General features: G+C 31.6%; 1 protein-coding gene across 7 annotated transcripts in view; it reads right to left on the reverse strand.

The window, feature by feature from the left end:
• The window catches only part of LOC124538691, a 61,564-nt gene that overhangs the window by 14,508 nt on the left and 25,202 nt on the right, over window positions 1-21,854 (reverse strand). For all 7 annotated transcript variants that reach the window (XR_006966991.1, XM_047115830.1, XM_047115828.1 and 4 more), the window contains 4 exons: window positions 902-2,154; window positions 605-812; window positions 448-493; window positions 109-200 (listed from right to left, as the gene is read on the reverse strand). Coding sequence is in view for 6 of the 7 variants with exons in the window: in XM_047115830.1 (XP_046971786.1) it covers window positions 109-200; window positions 448-493; window positions 605-812; window positions 902-2,154 (1,599 nt within the window). In the remaining variant the exon portion in view is untranslated. The remainder of the gene's footprint in view (window positions 1-108; window positions 201-447; window positions 494-604; window positions 813-901; window positions 2,155-21,854) is intronic.

Consider the following 21,854-nt stretch of genomic DNA (forward strand, 5'->3'; position numbering starts at 1 on the left):
CTGTAATATTTTAATTTAATAAATTCATTATATGTATGGAGATAAAAAAAGACTATAAGTTTGCAACAAAATGAATAAAAATATCTATGTATATCTATAAATACGCACATATCAGGACTAGGTGAATTATATCCATCATTTGATCGTCTTGGTTTCGGTGGAGCATTTGCATATGTTGGGCCTGCTACTTCATCGCCGTCCTACAATGTATTAGGTAGCATTAATTAATCATTGTATTCAAAAAATATCGAATAAAAATAATCAGAACGTTCCTTATACGTATAAAAGGTTCAGTTCTGTATGCAATTATTACTTCTGTTATTTTGCAGTTATATACGTAGTTTTACAGTTTTAACCGCACATAATATCTGTCCTTGGTTACGCTCTAGCGAATTAATTGTCAGTCACCTGAATCGGTAAATGTTCATTTGCAATAAAAATACCTACCTCTGTTTTCGCAGCTGCTCGGTCATTTTGTTTTTGCTGCTGTTCACTGGAATTAGAAACAGTTGGAATCAATAAAACAAGACTTGCTTTCCACTCAATTCCGCATTAACAGTTATCCAATTTCAACTTGGAGATTATTATATATTGATTAACTTACGTGGGACTTTGCATAAGAGCCGCCATAGTGAGCGCTTTAACCCACTTCAACATAGTTTCCTGGTCTAATGCAGCTAACACATACGTCCGCATATTTGCGTGTTCCAACTTAAAGGCAAACTTCCGCATCACTTTATCGTCTGCAGTGCACGCTGATACTTTGTAAGATGGCAAAAGCACAGATCCTAGGAGTTTTTCTTCATCTTGACCTGAATAAGACAGTAATTTTGTTTAATAATAAAACTTAAAACTTAATAAATAAATAAATTTTATATCAGTATACATATTTAGTGCTTACTTTTGTAATAGAACAAGCAATATTCCGATAAAACGAACCACCTCTTCCGCCAAACTTTAAGACCGTCGGATCCTTGCTTATATAATAGTCCAGCCATTGTCACAGGAGCAGACGGTATTCGTTGTGCAGTTGGAGATCGTAATGCTTGAGTACCACTACTACTTCTCCGACTTTCTAAAGAAGGAGATTTTATGCTAGGCGTACTGGACTCGCTTGATTTCATTGGGGAAATCACTCCCGAGTTATTCTTTTGAATGTTGAAGTCGGAAGTTTGTGATTGGTTCTTTGATTTCCCTTGGTCTAGTTGATTTTGCCTCTCTGACTCCCGGTAGTCAGGCTGATTAGATTGCCATTGTGTCTCTTGATATTGCCTGGTAGGTACATCTCTATCCTTGTACTCGTTGTTCTTAGCGTACATTTCGATATCTTTTTGTATATCCGGACTGCTATAATCTTTGAAATCATTTTTACTACTGTACAAGTCTCTATAAGAACTATCTGAATAAATACTATTTTGTAAGTTCGGCGGTGGTTGTACGCCATGAATTTGTTGTAGTAGTAACTGTCGTTCAGCAAATTTTTGTTGTTGATGCATCTGTGCCTGATTCTGATAGTGCATTTGCTGTTGCATTTTCATTTGCTGTATTTCATTATACTGTCTCCTTAACAATTCAGTATTACTCTGTGGTCCTATTCTATTTGAATATGGAAGATACGGCTTTGATCCGTACTGATTAACATTAGGCCTATACGTATGTTGATGGTTTTGATATATTTGGTTACTTTCTTTCGGTGGGTTTCGTTTTAAGTAATCTTGGTATACTTCTGCGTTATATCCTTTAGGAATATTTTGCAGTTCATGGTTAACATTTTGGTCTACGTGGATTTCCGTTCTTTCAAGTCGTGGAGGAGACTGCGCATAATTGTAATTGTCGTTCGCTCCGTAATGTCTGGCGTAGTCGTGATTTTGACCAGTTCCATACATCTCGTGTCTGTTTTCAAGGAGCGGCGATCGTGCATTCATGTTCGAATGATATTGACTTTGCAATAGCTGGTGCATGACGCCATTAGGTTGAATTTGCGCGGACTGGTTGTTTAAATGCGCAGGTAACTGTGAATGTTGAGGCGAGTATATCTGATCGGGGTGGACATGGTGTGCCATGAGGTGTTGCTGCGTGAGAGGTTGCTGTGTCGCCGTCACATTTTTTTTATTCTCCATTTGAAAATCTGTATGAGTCACCGGTGGATCAATCCTGAAACAAAAAACCTAATATTAATATCTCAATAGCACAAAAAAGGTTACATTTTATATTGACATGTAATAGGATATAATTTAAATTTATGGTGACAGTTCGCGTGTTAGCTATATAAACGATTCAAATCGAATCGTTCACAGCCTAATCGAATCGTAACCGTCGCCATTCGATAACATGCGTGTATGATAAACAGCAAAGGAGTAGATATTGCGTTTTAACACGATATTTTGTTAAAAATAACTTGGTAATCATCAGTTGGATTAAGGCCTCCTCCCTCTTTGAGGAGAAGGTTTAGAATTTACTGGATAAACGTGTGACACAATTTCATTAAAATTAGATACATCCAAGTTTCTTCACAATTTATTCCTTTACCATAGAATACTAGATGAATTATAAATTAAAACGTTACAATGTATCTAACGTATCGATAGACAGAGAAGATTATGATTATTATCTTATGGATTAAAAAGACATCACGTCGTAATTTTGTAATCAAACAAACAGATTTGTTATGAGTATGTTTTATGTTTGCTGAGATGGCCCAGTGGTTAGAACGCGTGCATCTTAACCGATGATTGCGGGTTCAAACCCAGGCAAGCACCGCTGTTTCATGTGCTTAATTTGTCTTTATAATTCATCTCGTGCTCAGCGGTGAAGGAAAACATCGTGAGGAAACCTGCATGTGATAAATTTCATAGAAATTCTGCCACATGTGCATTCCACCAACCCGCATTGGAACAGCGTGGTGGAATATGTTCCAAACCTTCTCCTCAAAGGGAGAGGAGGCCTTTAACCCAGCAGTGGGAATTTACAGGCTGTTGTTGTTGTTGTTGTATGTTTTAAATGTTTTGCTAATAAGCAAAAATCTTTTGTCAAAACTTTATATGAAAGAAAGTGTTTTTTTTTCTAAATGCTTGAATTATTTTTCCCACGCTCATTGATACGATTAAGAATACAAGTCCTATAATATCAACTTATTCTACGTGAGTATAGATTATGTCAACATCGAGATTGTATTGAATTAATTAACAATATAATGGCGGAATAACGAAATCATTTCGTAACACTTTTAATAATCGAAACATAATTTTGATGCTGTGACTGATGACAGTTTCTATAACAATAAAATTAGAGCGAATCAAATCGTGATTCGACATCTTTATAAAATTAAAAAAGTCGCGTTATAAAAATTTATAATCTGTGTATTCGAAATGCGAGAATTAATTATTATTATCTGTGAGAGTAATGACCGGATGTATGAACATGGATTGTCAATGCTTCCACTTCCTCGGTTGCTAATGACTTGTCAATCATTAGTTCGACAAAGGAAGACACGTTAATGTTCTCTATTTCTGAAACAACTCGAGATACGACTCTATGAACTTTTAAAGAAGAACTAATCACAAAACTCCCAGATCTAAGGAAATAAAAATATACTTTGTTCACATGTATGCTTTACAAATTTGGATTTAAGATTTAATTTAATGTTTTCCATCGGTTCATACATTTTCTACTAGATATATTTTCTACTGAATAGAATCAACAATAAGCTTAATCTTTCCCAAATTAAATTATAACTTTCTGTATCTATTTAAATTCATAATATTCAATTTGTATCAGTTGGAATGTATCACACGGCTTTGCAGTAATCGTAAAACTGGTATGTCATTATACTAGCTAGAGAAGTGAGTTTTTGTGAAGAAAAATATGCATATCTACAATCATGCCCTTCGTTACTTTTAAACTTGTAATATAATCAATTTTATAATTATTTCAGCCTATCACCATTATTAGTAACAAATGTTTGAAATACTTGCTTGCAGATTAACAGACAGTATAGACAGTCGCTAGTGTAGATATTTTTGTTTCTTAATTAAAAATAAATATTTTTTTATACAATTTTTTTCCACATATTTCGATAATATACACTTGTTTTTAGTATACTAAAAAGAATATAAAAAATACACTTTACTCTTTAGTTCAAACCTATAAATAGGGTAAAAGGATTTTAAAACGGTAAACTTTCAAAAATACATAATAGCACAGATTTTTTTTCCTTAAACATAAATTACCTTAATAAATGAAGAGGCCAACTTTAATGAATTTAAATTTCTCACTATTGATTAAACTAAACGAAAACAAGTAAAAATGTCTTCCAGAAAACAGTTAATTTTAGTAAAAACTGTTTAGTCTCGACTATCACGATTATTTCTCGCTCTATTCGGGGATAGTCTAGTTGGCGTCCCGCCAGGCCGCAGTCCTGAGTCCACGAAAGAGACACAACGCCAAATTAATCTCATCTCAATGTCATATTTGCAAGTTGCCACTGACCTATTTTTCAGATAGAAAACAATACGATGCACCAAAACTATGTATATGGGTGGCAATACATATTCAAATAATATGTAATACATAAATTAAACAATAGCAAAAGACTTGTAAAACAGCACTAAAATAACACATTTATATAAGAATAATTAGAAGTACATAAGTTTATACTTAGTTTGAAACGTCTTACTGAATAGATTACATGGATCTCAGGGAAAAATCGTGTCTCATATCCGAACAAGTGGCACTTACTTTTTATATTGTTCATTTGTTTTTTTAATTATAATTCGTCATCCCTCGCTCGGCGAGGAAAGGTAAATTGCAAGAGTTGGATGAAATTTTGCCACGTGCTTACCAAAGAGTAACTATGCGAGTTTCTTGCCGTTTTCAGAGGCTGCTTTCCGAAACGGTGGTAGTATTTAATTATCAACATTTTAGAAGCGCTTAGTTTTGAAGTTTACTTGAATAAAATTGATTTGATTGATTGCTTGATTGAACAGCGTGTACTGAACCACTGAATTAGTGTGGTGGAATAAATGGCAAAGATTGTATCATTATTAATAAAACTTAATAAAAAAGACTCGAGTATGCTTTTCTTTAAACGAAATCTTAAAAAATGTAATATCATTTTGTGCTATTTGTTTTGCCTTTATTCAGAACATTTTTTACTAAACAAGCAAAAAACGGACGTGTTTTAAGCGCTTTAAAAGCATTCTTTTGAATTTTTGCAGGCTATTTTCTGCGCCATGCTTGAACTTAATGAGTTTTCTAATTTTCTGCATGACAAAGAAAATTAAAATTGTTAATCTAGTATTAAATTAGTACGGTGTATGTTTTGGGCAATTCTAAAGTATGACATGTATTTGATTATGTAAAATAATCAAATTAGTTACATTATTAACAATAATTTTGTCTTGTCTAGTAAATGTATGTAAGTATGTAAAATTATTAAGAACTTCCCTATTATCGTAAATATGACTCAATTTTTTACAAAATATTTCACAGTAATATACATGCAACAAAATCCAATATACTATATAATTTGAATTGCTTTCCTTCTATTTAAATATAAGCGTTTCACGTTATCGTTAATTTTGTAATACAACTATTTCACGAAAATAAAATTACTAATAATTAATGCTAATAAGTTATAAAATCATAATTAATAGCAATATTTTTTTGTAATTACTTAATACATAGATAATAGATAATATTGCCGAATCGATGTTGTTTTTTAAGCTCATTTGATTTTGCGATTTTAACATTATATATTTTAGTTGTAAATTAGTTTTAATGTCATTAACTCCTTTATATAACTTTAGTGTCATTACGGTACCTTATCTAAGTACAATATTATGCAAACGATTATGAAACTAAGTAACATTTTAATAAAGACCTCACTGAAAGCGATTACGATTACGAAAAGATTTATAATAATCGAAATGCAGCCTTGATATTTAAACGTCACTTGTCAGTGCTCAATATAGAATTGTTATTAAGCAAATATCGATATCTCGTGAATGTATAATCGGTTAACGATAAGTATAAATTAATAACTTTGTAATTATGAAATGTCAACTATCTGAATAAATCGTTTTCAAACTTATACATGATAATTTATATGTTTGAGGAAGGTAACACATACGAGTACATCACTTCCTACAAACATCGATTAAAATTGTACAAAAATATGTGCCTATAAATAAATGCATTTTATAATTCATTATTTCTCATTATCAAACAGTGAACAGCAGACTTTATAAAAATATTTTTTCTCGAATTTTCGACATCTTACCGCATTTCTGGCTTAATATATACTGACAACTGACGTTCTATCAGATTGCAGCACTTGTAACCGAATAGTCGAAATAAAACACTGACACACACATACACTCGTAACAATACCGGTATAATATATAATTAAAAACAAAACAAAAGATCATAATCATACGTAATCTGTGTACGTTGATGCAATATTATACAGATTAAATCTAAAGGTCAGGACCTTCTATAGCCTGTCAGTGTATAATATAATATTTTAAGTTCGAACCTAGGCCAAATTTGGCCAATTAAGACACAGTTTGAGTTAAAAGATATGAAAGGAATAGATATTGGAACAAATAAATTTGAGTGAAGAGAATTTCTTACTATTCCGTAGAATATATGGAAACAACAAACTGATATAAGAACAATAAATATATTTTGCATTGATTTGATTTTAAATGCAGTACTCATCAAGGAATCTCAAATAATATATAATATAAAGTAACAATGTTTTAACGTACATAATTCTCAAAAGGTTTTTTTTATTTTTAAACTCAAATGAGATGTAAATGAATTAATCATTAATTACTAACTGTACTGCATGGTATTGATATCTACAAAAAAAAATGATGAATTGTGTGTGCATATCGATTGAGTGCTAGTTTCGAATTCAATTTCAATAATTCAAAAGTCAGATAGTACTAATTAATATTTATATAAAATTTTCATTTAATTTTTAAATACTTTTCAAAAACGAAATTCCATGCATTAAAATTTCTACTTTCTTTACTATTATATAAACTAATTTTGACCAAATATGAATATAAAACCAATAAATTGGAATGTTATTAATTAAAAAATGCTTCACTGTTTTTTATTACTTGGACGTTTACATCGGACTATCGAAATTACCTGAGGCCACGATTTAATTAATTTCAATCATAACTTTAATTACGCAACGGTATACAGAATGTCTATAAGTACATTTTTCAGTTTCGATACCGAACTTTGAGGTATCGAAACATCACGGTAGTACGGATTATGGTAAGATAGAAATTTGGGATTATTATAAACGTATAGTTAAAAAAGCAATAATTGTTTTAATTATCCATACTAAACAACAGAAAAAAGTGTGCCGCGCCGGGGACCGTTTATTTTAGTTTATTTTTACATTTCGTTAAAAGTAAAAAGGATAAAAACAATAAGTAAAAGGGATAACTAGATGTTTTAATTACGCAAAACGTATTACTACGTAATTATGATGTATTATAACGTATTACTACGTAAAACAACTAAAGGCAAACGTCTCAATTAGGACGTTTTCTAGTCTTCACTTTTTGCGCGTTAATAACATATCTGTTAACTACAACATCATTGCCTTATATTAATTTTAATAATTGCAACAATACTACATTGTTACAATACTGTCTATCAATACTATCAAACCATTAACAAATTATACATAGGTATAGTATAAAATGTAATTTCTTTAAAGTTTAGATAATCATTTCATAAAAAATAATATATACTTAACAATGTGGGTATATGTAGTAATATATTTAATCAAACAAGTTTGCTAAGCAAATACAGTTTCGTTTAACGGCTAGAGATCACACCGAACGAATAAGTAAATTCGATTTTCATTCAAATAAATAAAATTGAATTAATTACTGAACGGAGTTTTGTTTTCTCAAAGTTTCTAAATTCAACAAATTAAATTAATGTAACATTATTTGAAAGTTATTAAAACATCCAATTAACGTATTTAAACAACCATTCTTTATTGCTTAAGAAAGTTCTAAATATTTATATTGACAGCAGTTGTAGAGTTTTTATGTTCTTATCTTGTCAAATATCGCATACTATTATGAATACTTTAAGTGTTCATTTACATATTATAAAAAGCGCTGAATGAATTCAGTGAAGTGATATTGCTTTATGGTGTCGCAAACAAGCCACACATACAAATATTATTATGTAGGTTTTTACACAGTTTTATTTGATGGTTTTGTAAGCCCGACTAAGAACAGAACACAATGCTAACTGAATTGTTTTGTTCTAGTTTGAAGGGGAGTGAGCTAGCCTTTAAAGACACCAAGCAAATATACGTTTATCTCGCGATGTTGCTCATTGGAAATGTTAAAATAATTAATATTTATTACAGCGCTAATTTGTGATTTCTTAAATGCGGTAGTTGCGGTAGTAGGTTGTAGAGCCACTTGCCTTCAGGCGGTCTATTTATCCGTTCTTCTTAATATTTTATAAAAAAGAGAGTTATCGTACGACACTTGGTCAAAACAAATTCTCTTTTGCTATATCACATTATGTATTAAGTAAAATACATAATGTCATAAATAAAATTGTAATTGAAAATACCGTGTGAATGTAAATAAAAAATAAGCTTAAATAATATAATATACGGTAGAAAGAGAGAGAAGGAAGATCGCCTGGTGTATAACGGTTTTTACCTTACGTGACATTTTCTGCCAGCTCATTCTGCTAAGGTATGTTCCAAAAAAAATCAATATATAGTTACATAAATGTAAATGTTTCTGTTCCGTGCAAATTGACGCTTCAATGAACTCTCTCAATCTTGCACTGCGATACTGAGATCAAAGGATGTTTGTTTTGAAAGCTATCCACTGATGACTGAACGGTTTTGTATAAACTCGGCTTTGTTAAAACAATATTGTAACACGGATTTATAATCATTGCGTTCATTTTTTATCATTATCATTCGCTTGTTATATCATCTGTTTGGGTTTAACGTTATGTATTAAACTTAAGAATGAATGCCACTGAACCAAAAAAAGTTCTGCGGATGCGCTAATATCGGGTTTAATAGAGAAGGATTCTTTATTTATTATAATATATAAAAACAACTAACCTATATTGGCACCTTTTTTGTGATGCAGTGACGTTAACAGGTTAAATATTTCGACAATGATAATTTCTCCAATTTTTTCGACCGTCAAAAATTTTCTTAAAATTTGCAAGTGGCATTAACGCGCCATGTAATAAAACTATTAACAAATGTAGTTAATAGTACCAATTTTAACCTAAACATGGAAACTCACGAAGTGATGTATTAATTACCTAAGTACAAGGTAGCAAGTTCAATTTGATACCTAAATTTTAATTGTAATAAGCATAAGATATATTTTAAGACGGAAACGTACACGTATACGTTGTGTACAGATATCAAAGTATTGTTTACACACGAAGGTTGTATCATATATTTGGTTATTTGCATTATTAAAATCGTTAAATAAAAATTAAGCAAGGTTATGCCGTTGCTGACGATTTCGTGACTTGAACAAGGTTTAGGCAAGTGAATTTCTTGATGTTAAATATAATTATTTACAGTAGAGCTATTCCGTAAGAATAAATTCGAAACCCACTGCAGAACAGGACAACTTCAGAAATTGATATGCGGTATTGACCCTTATTATTATAAAACTTATGGGATACAAGTATCAAAATGGTATAGTGTAAATCGGTTGTCAACATCTTTCAGCCACACAATAAGTTATAAGCGAATCTCGAAATTTATACGAAGAAGAAAACTAGTAATTAAATTTAGTATACATATAATAGATTGTCTTTTTTTGTATTTTTTTAGTTTGTTTCTCATGCAAGTGGTTTTCTTGTAAATCTTTTTGGGAAATAAAGATCTTTAAACTTAGTCTTAGAATAAAGTGTTTTTTTTTTTCAATTTTTTTTCGAGAGTATTGCACTCGTTTAGATAGTGGGTAGTAGGATGTATAAACGTTACATAATGCCTTTTGAATATACTATGTTTCTTTTATTAGTAAGCTATCCCATTTTAAATTAACGTAATTTGACAAAGGTATATTTTAAAGGTATATGGTCTGATAAAAAATATATGTAACAAAACGAATTCAACCTTCGCGTATCAACCGTATCGATAAGTTTAAATTCCTTTAATACGGCTTCTATAAACTAGGCCAAGCTTATAAAGTCGTTTGCTATTTCAATTAAAAAAACTAGTTATAAAAATATAAGCCTTAAAAGCTATTTGGTACACAGGACATCGAATAGTTTAAACTGGTATTTAGTTTCTACCGAATTTAACTAAAAGTGACTGAAGTAAGCTCTACTACACATTTGTTTGTAAACCCGTCTGGATGAGCCTCAACTTGTTATAAATTATTCTATTACTTAATATTAATCGATGTTACTTTGTTTAGGTTTTATGTACTTGTAATTTTCGACACCAGAAATCTCATGTTTCTCAGGATTGGCGGGAGTTAACGATATTAATAATAAAAGATTAACATTTCTCACATTGCCAATGAATGGGGGTAAGTGTGTAAGCAATCAATTATGATTATGTGGTCCGTTAGCCTGCCTTTTTATATTAATAAAAACAAGCATTCATTGTCATTATTTCTCCATTTACTATTTATAGCAATGTACTTATTATTATACATAGTAATATGTTTATTGTACATTATAATATGCGATTCTCAATTTAAACGTACAACACACTAAAGAATATTAACTTGAATTGTATACTATCAATTCAATTTATTTTATATTTGATTACGCCTCAATGTAATGCAATTATTTTGTGATTACACAAAACAAATGATATGTAAATAACACAATACTGATCTTAAATCGAATAGAATATTTTCTGCTATCGATTAACTAAAAATGTTTTAGCAGAACTGTATCTGAATGAACAGCAAATACTTGTTTGAGTTATAAGTTGCTCTAATAGGTAATTCATACAGCGGTCCGAATGGACACCGGTCCTGCGACCGCAAGTTCGGTTCCCGTGGTCCCGCGCATTCTTGCCGAGGTTAACAACCGGCGCGCGCGCAGTCGTCCTTGATACATGCTCCTTTCTACAGACTCCGACGACTCGAGATTCTTGACTTAACCCCTAAAGCGAGATGTCTCGTCACACGACATTTCTCGAAACGAGAAAATATCGAAAATAATTGAGTTAATAATTTGGCTTATATAAAACAGTTTAACATGCGAAACCTTTAAACTTTTTTGTTATTTTACAAAGAATATAGTAAAAGAAAATACTATCAATATTACTATTTAATTAAATTCATCAGCTTTCCTTACACTATAACAAATTGCGTATGTCCTTTTTAGGAGTTTTTTGTTTTTTTTTTTTTTATAATATAGGTTGGCGGACGAGCATATGGGCCACCTAATGGTAAGTGGTCACCATTAACCATAGGCAATGACGCTGTAAGAAATATTGACTATTCCTTAAATCGTCAATGCGCCACTAACCTTGGGAATTAAGATGTTATGTCCCTTGTGCCTGTAGTTACACTGGCTTACTCACTACTGTACTGTTGTTTGGCGGTAGAATAACTGATGAGTAGGTGGTACCTACCCAGACGGGCTAGCACAAAGCCCTACCACCAAGTAAAGAGTTCAAGCTAAACAGAAAACAAAAAATTAAAAAGCAAACAAAAAACAAAAAAATATTAAATTACATCACGTAAAAAGCAACACTTCTGTGTTCCTTTAGACAGTAACTTTCGCATTTATAATATGAGTATAGATTAATACAAGATAAAGTGTAGAGCTAGCACTCAAACTCAACTCGAGAAAGTCAGTAACTCTTTATCACCAAACATATTTACAATAATCACATACAATTACAACAACATCAACAACAATAACAACAACAGCCTGTAAATTCCCACTGCTGGGCTAAAGGCCTCCTCTCCCTTTGAGGAGAAGGTTTGGAACATATACCACGCTGTTCCAGTGCGGGTTGGTGGAATACACATGTGGCAGAATTTCTATGAAATTTGTCACATGCAGGTTTCCTCACGATGTTTTCCTTCACCGCTGAGCACGAGATGAATTATAAAGACAAATTAAGCACATGAATCATCAGTTAAGATGCACGCATTCTAACCACTGGGCCATCACGACTCAATATATACAATTAAGTATAGGAAAAATACAATTCAATATGTCAATTCAAGAGATCCACGGCCACGTAAGTCATCCAAGTAGACATTGATAAACATGTACAGAAATTCAAGTTTGCAATTAAAGTAAGAAACACCGTACAAAGGATATGTACGTATAAGTAAGACAAGTTTCTTCTACATACCATTACGAGTACATATATCATAACGAGTATTCGGAGTGACGTCATTGAAGGTATTGTAAATGTAGGAAAACATAGCAAGGTTAAAGTATAGTTCGAACATTATCAAGTACTTACTACATGTAGTGTACATAGTAAGAATTATGCTGTTTGTTTCAGTCTGGTTTTTGCATTTAAATTTACCGTTTGCGAAACGTTACAAAAAGAGAAAATTTAATGTTCTCTTCCAATCAATAATGGAACAAAAATACAACGTGTATATGTTGGTAAATAGGAATAATAATCTCGAAAGATAAGCCGTTCCAATTCTAAGATCAAAAGTCATTTATTTATCATTATAAAATATTTCAAAAAAGGTCTTAGCTTGTACTTGTGATAAACTTATAATCATCGTAAAAATGTAAACAATAAGTAGGGCACTGATAGTAAATTTAGTTCTAGTAACGTTTATATAAATCATATCTCTTTTATCGATGTCAATATTATAATATGTGTCACATGAAAAAAAAAACATTAAAGTATTTCTATAGTAAACTTATTTAAATAATTGGTCTCAATTTTTACATTTGAACAGCTCGAAGTCTTACCGCTCGGCAAAAAACCGTTGAAGATTTGAATGCGTATGACAGGAATGGGACCACAATGTTGCGTTGAGGATTGGCAGGTAAGGGATATATGCGTAAGAATTTATTATGACGCATTCAGGTTTCTTGACAAATATTACGTCACTCTTATCGTCGAGCCAGATAGGAATTATAAAGTATAATTTATCACAAGATAAACTTAGTGTTGCTTGCTAGAAATCACTGCGAGGAAAAGGCCGCTAAAGATGTGAATACCGAAGATGGTACTGCTGCTATAGAATTGAATGTGTTTCCTGAAAATGATCTCACTTTCATCACTAAGCAAGTTATTAATTATAACCATGAGAATAATTTAGCACATGAAAACTCATAAATGATTGAAAATATTTGAATAGTAAACACATGATCTGTTGGTTAACAGACATCTTGGTCCATTAATTTAAAAAAAAAACTGAGAAGATAAATGTTTACATATCACTCATAATCATACGTCTACATAAGCAGACAAGTAATCAATTACAGTTGAAAAAACGTTGTAGTAAACGTAAATCGGCAGACCATGACAAGAGTTCACAATGCCGGCGATACAATACGACGGTTTTTGTGGTCGGGTTTGCATTAAACAGTGTAGAATTACGGGGTCGTGACGGCGTCACGGGTTAGGACTACTGGGAAAGGGTAAAACAACAAATTAGATTCTGTTTACATTCGTTAAGATATTGGCACTTTTCCAGTGTAACAAAGACAGGTGAATCCGTTAAGTCAAGCAAGATTTCTGAAAGCCATTCGTGTCGATATTCCGTAAGGATCAGAAGTGTCTATCTGTCGTACCGTCATAGTGCTGACAGAAGGAAGGCGGATAGGAGCGATCCTACTCAGTAGAAGGTATATACTCAAGGCGTCGTGTCACCAGCCCTAGATAGCTGGACCATAAAAAATAAAAATATTAGGCGTACTTTATGAATGCCGGAGGTTCAGGCTTCTTGAGTAAGTAACGAGGACGGCGGGCGGATTGGCCGCTGCCTTACGCACTAAAGAGGAGTTCATACGGATGTTGAGATCGGATTGAGATTTTTACTGAAAAGAGCTTCACTCAGTATAAAGCGGAGCATAGCCCTTGATTGAATTGCATTTAATTGAAACGAATCCTTAGTGGTATCCATGACGGCAATCGCAAAGTCAAATCAGAAACCTGAATCGATGGTACAAAATACTTTTCTCAATTAAAGTAAAGTAAAAAATAAATCTAGGAAAATCAGGAAATGGTCCTAAGTATAAACACATATCTATATACATATAATATAACACAAAACACACAATACAAAAGTGTGACACTAAAAATGATATCAAGCTACCTGTCACACTTTGTAGCATTAGTTAGCCGTCTAAGAGTTCCTCTCGGATAACGGCTGTATGCAGTTTCTAACAAAGTTGACTCAGCAAAGAGAAACAGTACACATAAACGCTTTTGTTCGCGAACAATGTAGTCTAAACGAAGCTTATCTTTAATTTCAACAAGTTAATTAAATTAATAATACTTTTTAAAAACATTTTGCTACTAGATATATTTAAGCTATGGGAAAACCTGAAAGTCTTTGATTAATTATTTAAGATTACAGTTTACTTGATATGGCTTTTGGTACAAAACAAATATTCTACCCATACAGCAAAACTGGATATTGTTCTGTTTCGGTTTAAAAGGTAAGGTGGCCAGGGACTACCAACACAACGGACCTAACATCTTATTTCCCAAGGTTGGTGGAACATTGGCGATTTCGGAAATGGTTAAAAATTCCAACGGTTGCTCTGTTTATGTTCAGGTAGCCCATTTAAGCGTTCACCTATTTTATATAAAAAAAATAAAGAATATTACAGAGATAATAATTAAAATATACTTTATTCAAGTATACTTTAACGCCTTAAATAATCATTTAACATTGTGCTCTATTAAGTAAAACTACCGCCGGTTCGGAATGTAGATTCCACCGAGAATAACCGGCAATCAACTCAGTTATTATTTACAATTCTACATATAATAATTACATATTTTCTGAAAGTCAACAAATATTACCTTCACAAATTTTTGACGTCTATATAATCTTGTGTTTTTAATGATATACTTTATGTATTAATACATAAATCGTTTTCTGTGTTATATTAAGTTGTTCTTAATTCGATTTTCAAAATTTTAATTAAGATCTAAATAAATTGAGAGAGATAAACGTTAGCTAGAACAAAGTCTATCTAGACAGCGATGTTTCTCAGTAATTAGCATAAAAAGAACGGAAGACCTGAAACAAAGGTCTCATTAAAATGTAGTACACTTTGAATAAATATATTTCTATACACCTGCCAGTACGTTACTGTAAACTACAAAGGCTACTAACGTACGTACTAATTAATAAGAATTATATTTCTTTCCTTTTAAAAATTGTACATAAAATTTATTTACGTTTAAATATAAAAACACTTGTCACAAAAAAAATCGCTTGTTATTTTTATTGATATATGATATAAATAGATCTAAGATAAATTTTAAAGTTTACAATCCTTATTTATAAATAAGAAGAATAATGTAGCTTTTATAGAATAAATATAAAACATTTGTTAAGGATACTTTCATTAGTAAGGCGATATTACTTGATAAAGAATAACATTAATGAAAAAAAAGGATGAAGTCGATCCTTCTTTTCCATCTGGAATAAAATTTAATAATCTGTATAAGTTACTATCGGACAAAGTGACTACATTTCTTGCCAGTTCTCATCGGTAGTAGTTCTAAATTAAATTAAATACTTTAAAATAACCGAATGAACTAATGAATATTAATATTAGTGTTTTTAAAAAATATTTTGCGTTAATATGGTTGGTTCGTTTTTATGTGTTTACATGAATGTATTTGTTTTCATTTTTCCAATTTTTCTAGATCTTTATAAATACCATGTCTATTTTTTTTAATTGTTATTAACTCTTAAAAAGCTATAAAGTTTGAGTCAGTGAATACTTATTATTTTTAATATGACGCCCGGAATCATAAAGTTAAGGCAATAAATTTTATTTTCACACGTTTTATTGTTTGCCAATCTTAATATATCGTTTGTACTAAAAATAAATACGCCATCATCTTCTAGATAACATTTTTAAGATGCAGTTTGGGAGTTCGCCTCTGCATTCCGACCGTGCCCAAATAAATAAATTTCTCGCGATACTGATATCAAATAAATAATTTATTAGTTCAAATAAAAGAACGGAATTTTTTATTTCTCATATGCTATAAATTTTTTATGGTAAAGCTTCAGACATATACACTGCATCATTTCCTGAAAATGACTGAAAAGGCTATTTAAATCTTTTATATTATAATTATCTGCGCGATGTATTAACAAGTAGCATCAATTATTTCTTTAGAAGTAGCGACAACCTTGTATAAACATCTCAAATACAATACATACTTCAAGGTACGCATTCCTATATAGAAATCTATGAGATACTTTTACATTTGATATTGAATAAATTTAAAATGTTACGGTGTGATTAAAAAAATGAATCATACGAAAATGTTAAGCATCACATTAAATGCGTGTAGGCAATTTTAAATTTAATTATTAAAAGATGTTTATGAGAACATGCATTATCCGAATACTTTTCTAATTGCGTTTGTACAGAACGTTAGACGCTATTTAATTGTTGATTACAATACTAGTTACTATTGCAGAATATCAATGGAATTTTTTAACTGAAATGTAGCCAGTAGCCAGACTGGAAAATTTGCCAGCTGATGGTTAGTGGTCACCATCCTAGTACATACATTAGTACTGTAAGAAATATTGACCAACCGGAATTTCGTTAACACCACCAGCCTTGGGAAAATTTTCCTTGTGCCTTTATTTACAAAGGGTTACCGTCTTACAAACAGAAATACAAGAACACTAATACCTGCTAGGCGGTAGAATATTTTATGATTCAGAGATAACAACCAAAGCGAGCTTTTACCCTACCACGACCATGAAACCCCAGCAACCAACTGGTGAATTCTCAAAAGCAACAATCAACCTTGTAATAATTACTCATTACATGGTCGTCAACCAGGTGTAATAGAAACTAGATTAGTTGCGACATTATATGGTGAATAGATTGAACACGTTTGTGCTGACAAGTATTCATTTCAAATATGTGTATTTAAAAAAAAAGAAAATCATTTTCATTGCCACGCCGGCCTCAAAGTTTTAATTAACAATAAAGCTATATACTCACGACGACCTCCGTGGTGTGTACACCGGTTATCATGGGTACGCCACTACGAGGTCCCGGGTTCGGATCCCGGCAGAGTCAATGTAGATTACCATTTCTATGTTGTCTTGGGTCTGGGTGTTTGTGGTACCTTCGTTACTACTGATTTTCAATAACACAAGTGCTTTAGCTACTTACATTGGGATCAGAGTAATATATGTGATGTTGTCTCATATACATATATATAAATATATAGTCTTTGTATCGTAAATTTTAATTAAAATACTAAATTAATTACATACATAAATATGAAATTGTATTTTTATTGAAGAAGAATGAAAATATATTATAATTTTAATTTCGTGGTTTCGAAATCTCGTGTTCATCGGAAACCATACATGTGTTTGTACCAATTACGCTATAATTGATTACAGGCGATCCGATTTCAATTGTAGGATAAATTATTTTAAAGGTTTTTATTTCGTTTATATTTATTGTAGTACATAGTTTCTTTGTTGACTGATTTAATGTTAATAATTAACCTTATCTCTGCGTATTGCTTCACTAATAAAAGAGAAAAATATTTGCAATACTTAACTGAAAAAAATGAAATTTAGCTTTAGAAGTTCATGTTAAAACGTTTCGTATTTTCACTCACTTGATATTAAAACAATTGACTTGATAAAATTAAATATGCTCTAGTCATATCATATCAATATGAGTAAATATTGGAATATACAATCTGATATGGCTCTAGAGAACGACAATTGATTCCTAGGAAAAAAAAGCAAACTGTACCCTGAACTGTTAATGGCAACAGTCATCAAATCAGGAATACTATTCATCTGTATTACGTTACGTCCCCTTCATAGCTCCCAACACTGGTTGGGAGCTATGAAGGGGACGTAACGTTTTTAAAATATTTTTATTCGTGTGAAGCGCAATTTAGTCCAGGTCTAATAAGCCGCAGCCGTAGCAGCTACCCATTCGACCACCGAGGCAGTATAGCTTGTATTCATTGCATGTACTTAGAACAAGAGAATATGAACTGAGATGGCCCAGTGGTTATAACGCGTGCATCTTAACAGATGATTGCGGGTTTCAACCCAGGCAAGCACCACTATATATATGTGCTTAATTTGTAATTATAATTCATCTTGTGCTCGGCCGTGATGGAAAACATCGTGAGGAAACCTGCATATGTCTAATTTCATCGAAATTCTCCCACATGTGCTTTCCACCAACCCGCATTGTAACAGCGTGGTAGAATATGTTCCAAACCCTCTCCTTAATGGAAGAGGAGGCCTTATCCCAGCAGTGAGAAATTTACAGGCTTGGTTACTTTGCTTTACTTCGAATAAAATGTGTTGTTGAAAACTATATTTATATTTCTATATTATATGCATATATATTACTCATAACGTTACGATATTCTATGGCGATCACTATTTGTACTCTTATACACACGAAAGTGTGTGAGTACGCACTCACGCACTTACGGACGCACACACTCACGAGACTCACAGAGAGATAGAAAAAGAGAGACCTACAGATTCCTTAACGGCAATTACTTGACTTAATCTCTGGATGGTTTCAAAATATTGATGTAATAATATAATATACATGATTAATTATAAATAGAGTGTTAATGTAAAATAAAACTGTATTTTTTGTAAATATTCATATTAAGTTTTATACTTTATAATTATCCGTGGTATTCCGTATTCAGCGCGTGTGAATGTAATTATCATGGGACTTATTTAACGTGCAAATGGTATAATTGCTTTATTTCACTTACTGACGTCGTAGTTCCTGTGTTGAATTGAGTAGCGAATTTATGCTTAAGCTTTAATGCAAAAATTTGTTTTTCTAAAGAACCTTAAGTTTATACAATATATAGTGTAAACACAGAAAAGGCAAGCGAACTATTAACCTACCGAAAAAAGCCTTGGAGATGCAAACGTTCACCAATAAACATAAATGCGCCATCAAAGACATACCTATTCATGTTTATAAGCAAGCTTAAGGGCTTAACAAATAGTTCAAATTAAACTACGCAATGTATTGTCAGAAATATTTCGTTATGCTAATTTTATATTATAATTATATATTTAATAAACTCATATTTTCTTAGTGTATCCGTTTTCGTAAAAGTGTAATCGATTTTAGAACATCATTGGTATGGCTGTATAAAATAATACAAGTTTTTTTCCAGCGCAAAATGATTATTAAAAAAACAAAAGAGAGTCGCGCATGGAACAACATGTAAAATTATTGTAAAATTCGATTTGTTAACTTCAGTGCACTAATATTTTATGAAAATAAAACCAACAATAAATAAATACCATACATTCTACTGGCGTATTTATTAGTATCTATTGTGTTCCACAAATATCCTGTGTATTATAAAATAACGAAATACGAAATAATAATAGACGTTGTCGCATCAAGTAAATGAGTTTATAAACCAATATTTTAATATTACTTTACGAAATAATGAAGGTGGCCTTATTTTAAATGTCATCAGTCAAAATATTTAAGACACATGAAACCCGCTGGAGTACTAAGTTACATAATCGTCATGAGAACTTGTTATGTACAACACCCCATACATAAAAGTGAATTAAGAAATGAAACCGATGAGTGATACATTAATGTTTCCGATTCATAAACATCGAGATTCTCACGAAACAAACCATCTGTCATCTTAAGAATAAACGTAATTAACAGATAATTAAAATTTAACTTTTTTTTTATTTAAAAAGTAAACACAATTTTTAATTTTATCTACGGACTTTTACTTATAATATATTAAACCTTTTTTAAGGATGCTTATAAAATATTATAACAAAAAAATGAATAATGTGTTAATCTAAAAGAAAGGCTGTTTGTTAGTAAAAGAAGTTTTTTTTATACAGGAAAATATAATTATAGGCAAGTTATGTTCTATAACCACGCGAAGTAATAAAAGCTCATAGTAAGTCTACGATAACATTTGTAAATAGTAATTAAGTAAGCCTTAATGCTTAATATAATCTTCTATAGTTCCATTAATATTAAATAAATATAACAAAATATTAACAATATAATCACGCATTTGTTAAGTTCACTCATTATTATTAACAGGCTATAATAGTTTATTAGGAAAATATTCAAACAAATGAATGGGAATAAACATTATTGTATTCAATGATCGTGTGCTTTTTAATTTTTTGCTACATTTATCAAATAAACTCTTTAATTGTATACAGATCGCGCAAATTAACAGCCCTCATTCACAAGGGAAGCGAATTTAATTATAATAAGTAGTTAACCTTGTTTCATAACAGAAAGTGAATTAAGCAGAAACACATGCCCCCTCCCCCCCCCCTAAGTTGAACACACGTTTGACAATGACTTTCCTCTCTCACGAGCGCTTCGCACCTCGGAGTCGCTTGTGTAGAACTCTGGTATGTCTATAACACTGATTGAGATAAAATCTACGAATACAACAGACGACAACGTGACCCGTAAGAAAGTGAAACTACAATAGACTATTTCTCTCGGTGGTAGGGCTTTGTGCTGGCCCGTCTGGGTACCACCTACTCAACGATTATACTGCTGCCAATCTTACACTATCGTCAATACTTTTTAATGATGTATTCTGTATTTGAATCGAGTGAGCCAAGTACTACAGATAAAATAAACATAGGATGGATCTAATGGAATAGATTGCGTAGTTAAATATTTTTTTCTCAAGTAAAAGATGTTTTGTCTTTCTTTTGATGTATCCTTTCTATTACATATTTATTTAATAAAGGTAGGCAGACTGGCGAATGTTGGTAAGTGTCACCAACGCCCATAGACGTTGGCGCTGTAATTTACATGTGATTAATAATACATAAAGAGATAATTTATTTTGTGCTCCGCTCGAATACACCTAATTGTACATAAGACCTTTTGCTGTAACAGTAACAATGGTTTGGTAGTGTTATCCTTTTTAATCATATACGTCTGACAGAGACAGCAATATTTTTATTTTTTCCAATTCTGCCAAATAAACTGCTTGTGTACTACGTTTTTCAAATTAAGATGATATCTAAGTATTAAAACTACTGATTGAACGTGCGTACACATAAGGATGCTGTATGAGAGATGTAGAGTGTTTCTTTGTTACGTACAAACTCTGAATTAAACGAATTATGCAGTAAATACTTTTTATTTTATTTAAGTCACAATAAGAATCTCTTCGTCACACACTGAAAAAACTGCGGATAAATCTGCGGGTAAAGCTAGTAGCAAACGTAGACGCTTAACGATTGTTTCAATACAGGTGTTCGTAATCTTCACTCCTTTTAATCAATTTCGGTCATAAATAAATACGATTCGTGTGTATAGCTGTATCGTGACCCAGTTAATGGTATTGATTGCAAATCACTCCTTATGTGGGCTATCGCAAGATAAATAATATCGTTTGGCGCGTTATTCTGGTAATGTGCCAGTTAATTGCTCGATTACGCAGCAATGGATATTTGACCGACTTTACCTATCTTGTTAGGTAACAGTTACGAGTGACAAAATACCTGTTGACATTACTTACTTTTTTTAATTAAGTTTTATTGTATATGTCAAATCGAATCAAAATATTCTTTATTTAAAACTCGTAAAAGTAATTTGAGCTTTATGTATCATCA

This window comes from Vanessa cardui, chromosome 21 (genome assembly GCF_905220365.1).
Source record: "Vanessa cardui chromosome 21, ilVanCard2.1, whole genome shotgun sequence".
NCBI classification, from domain to species: Eukaryota; Metazoa; Arthropoda; class Insecta; order Lepidoptera; family Nymphalidae; genus Vanessa; species Vanessa cardui.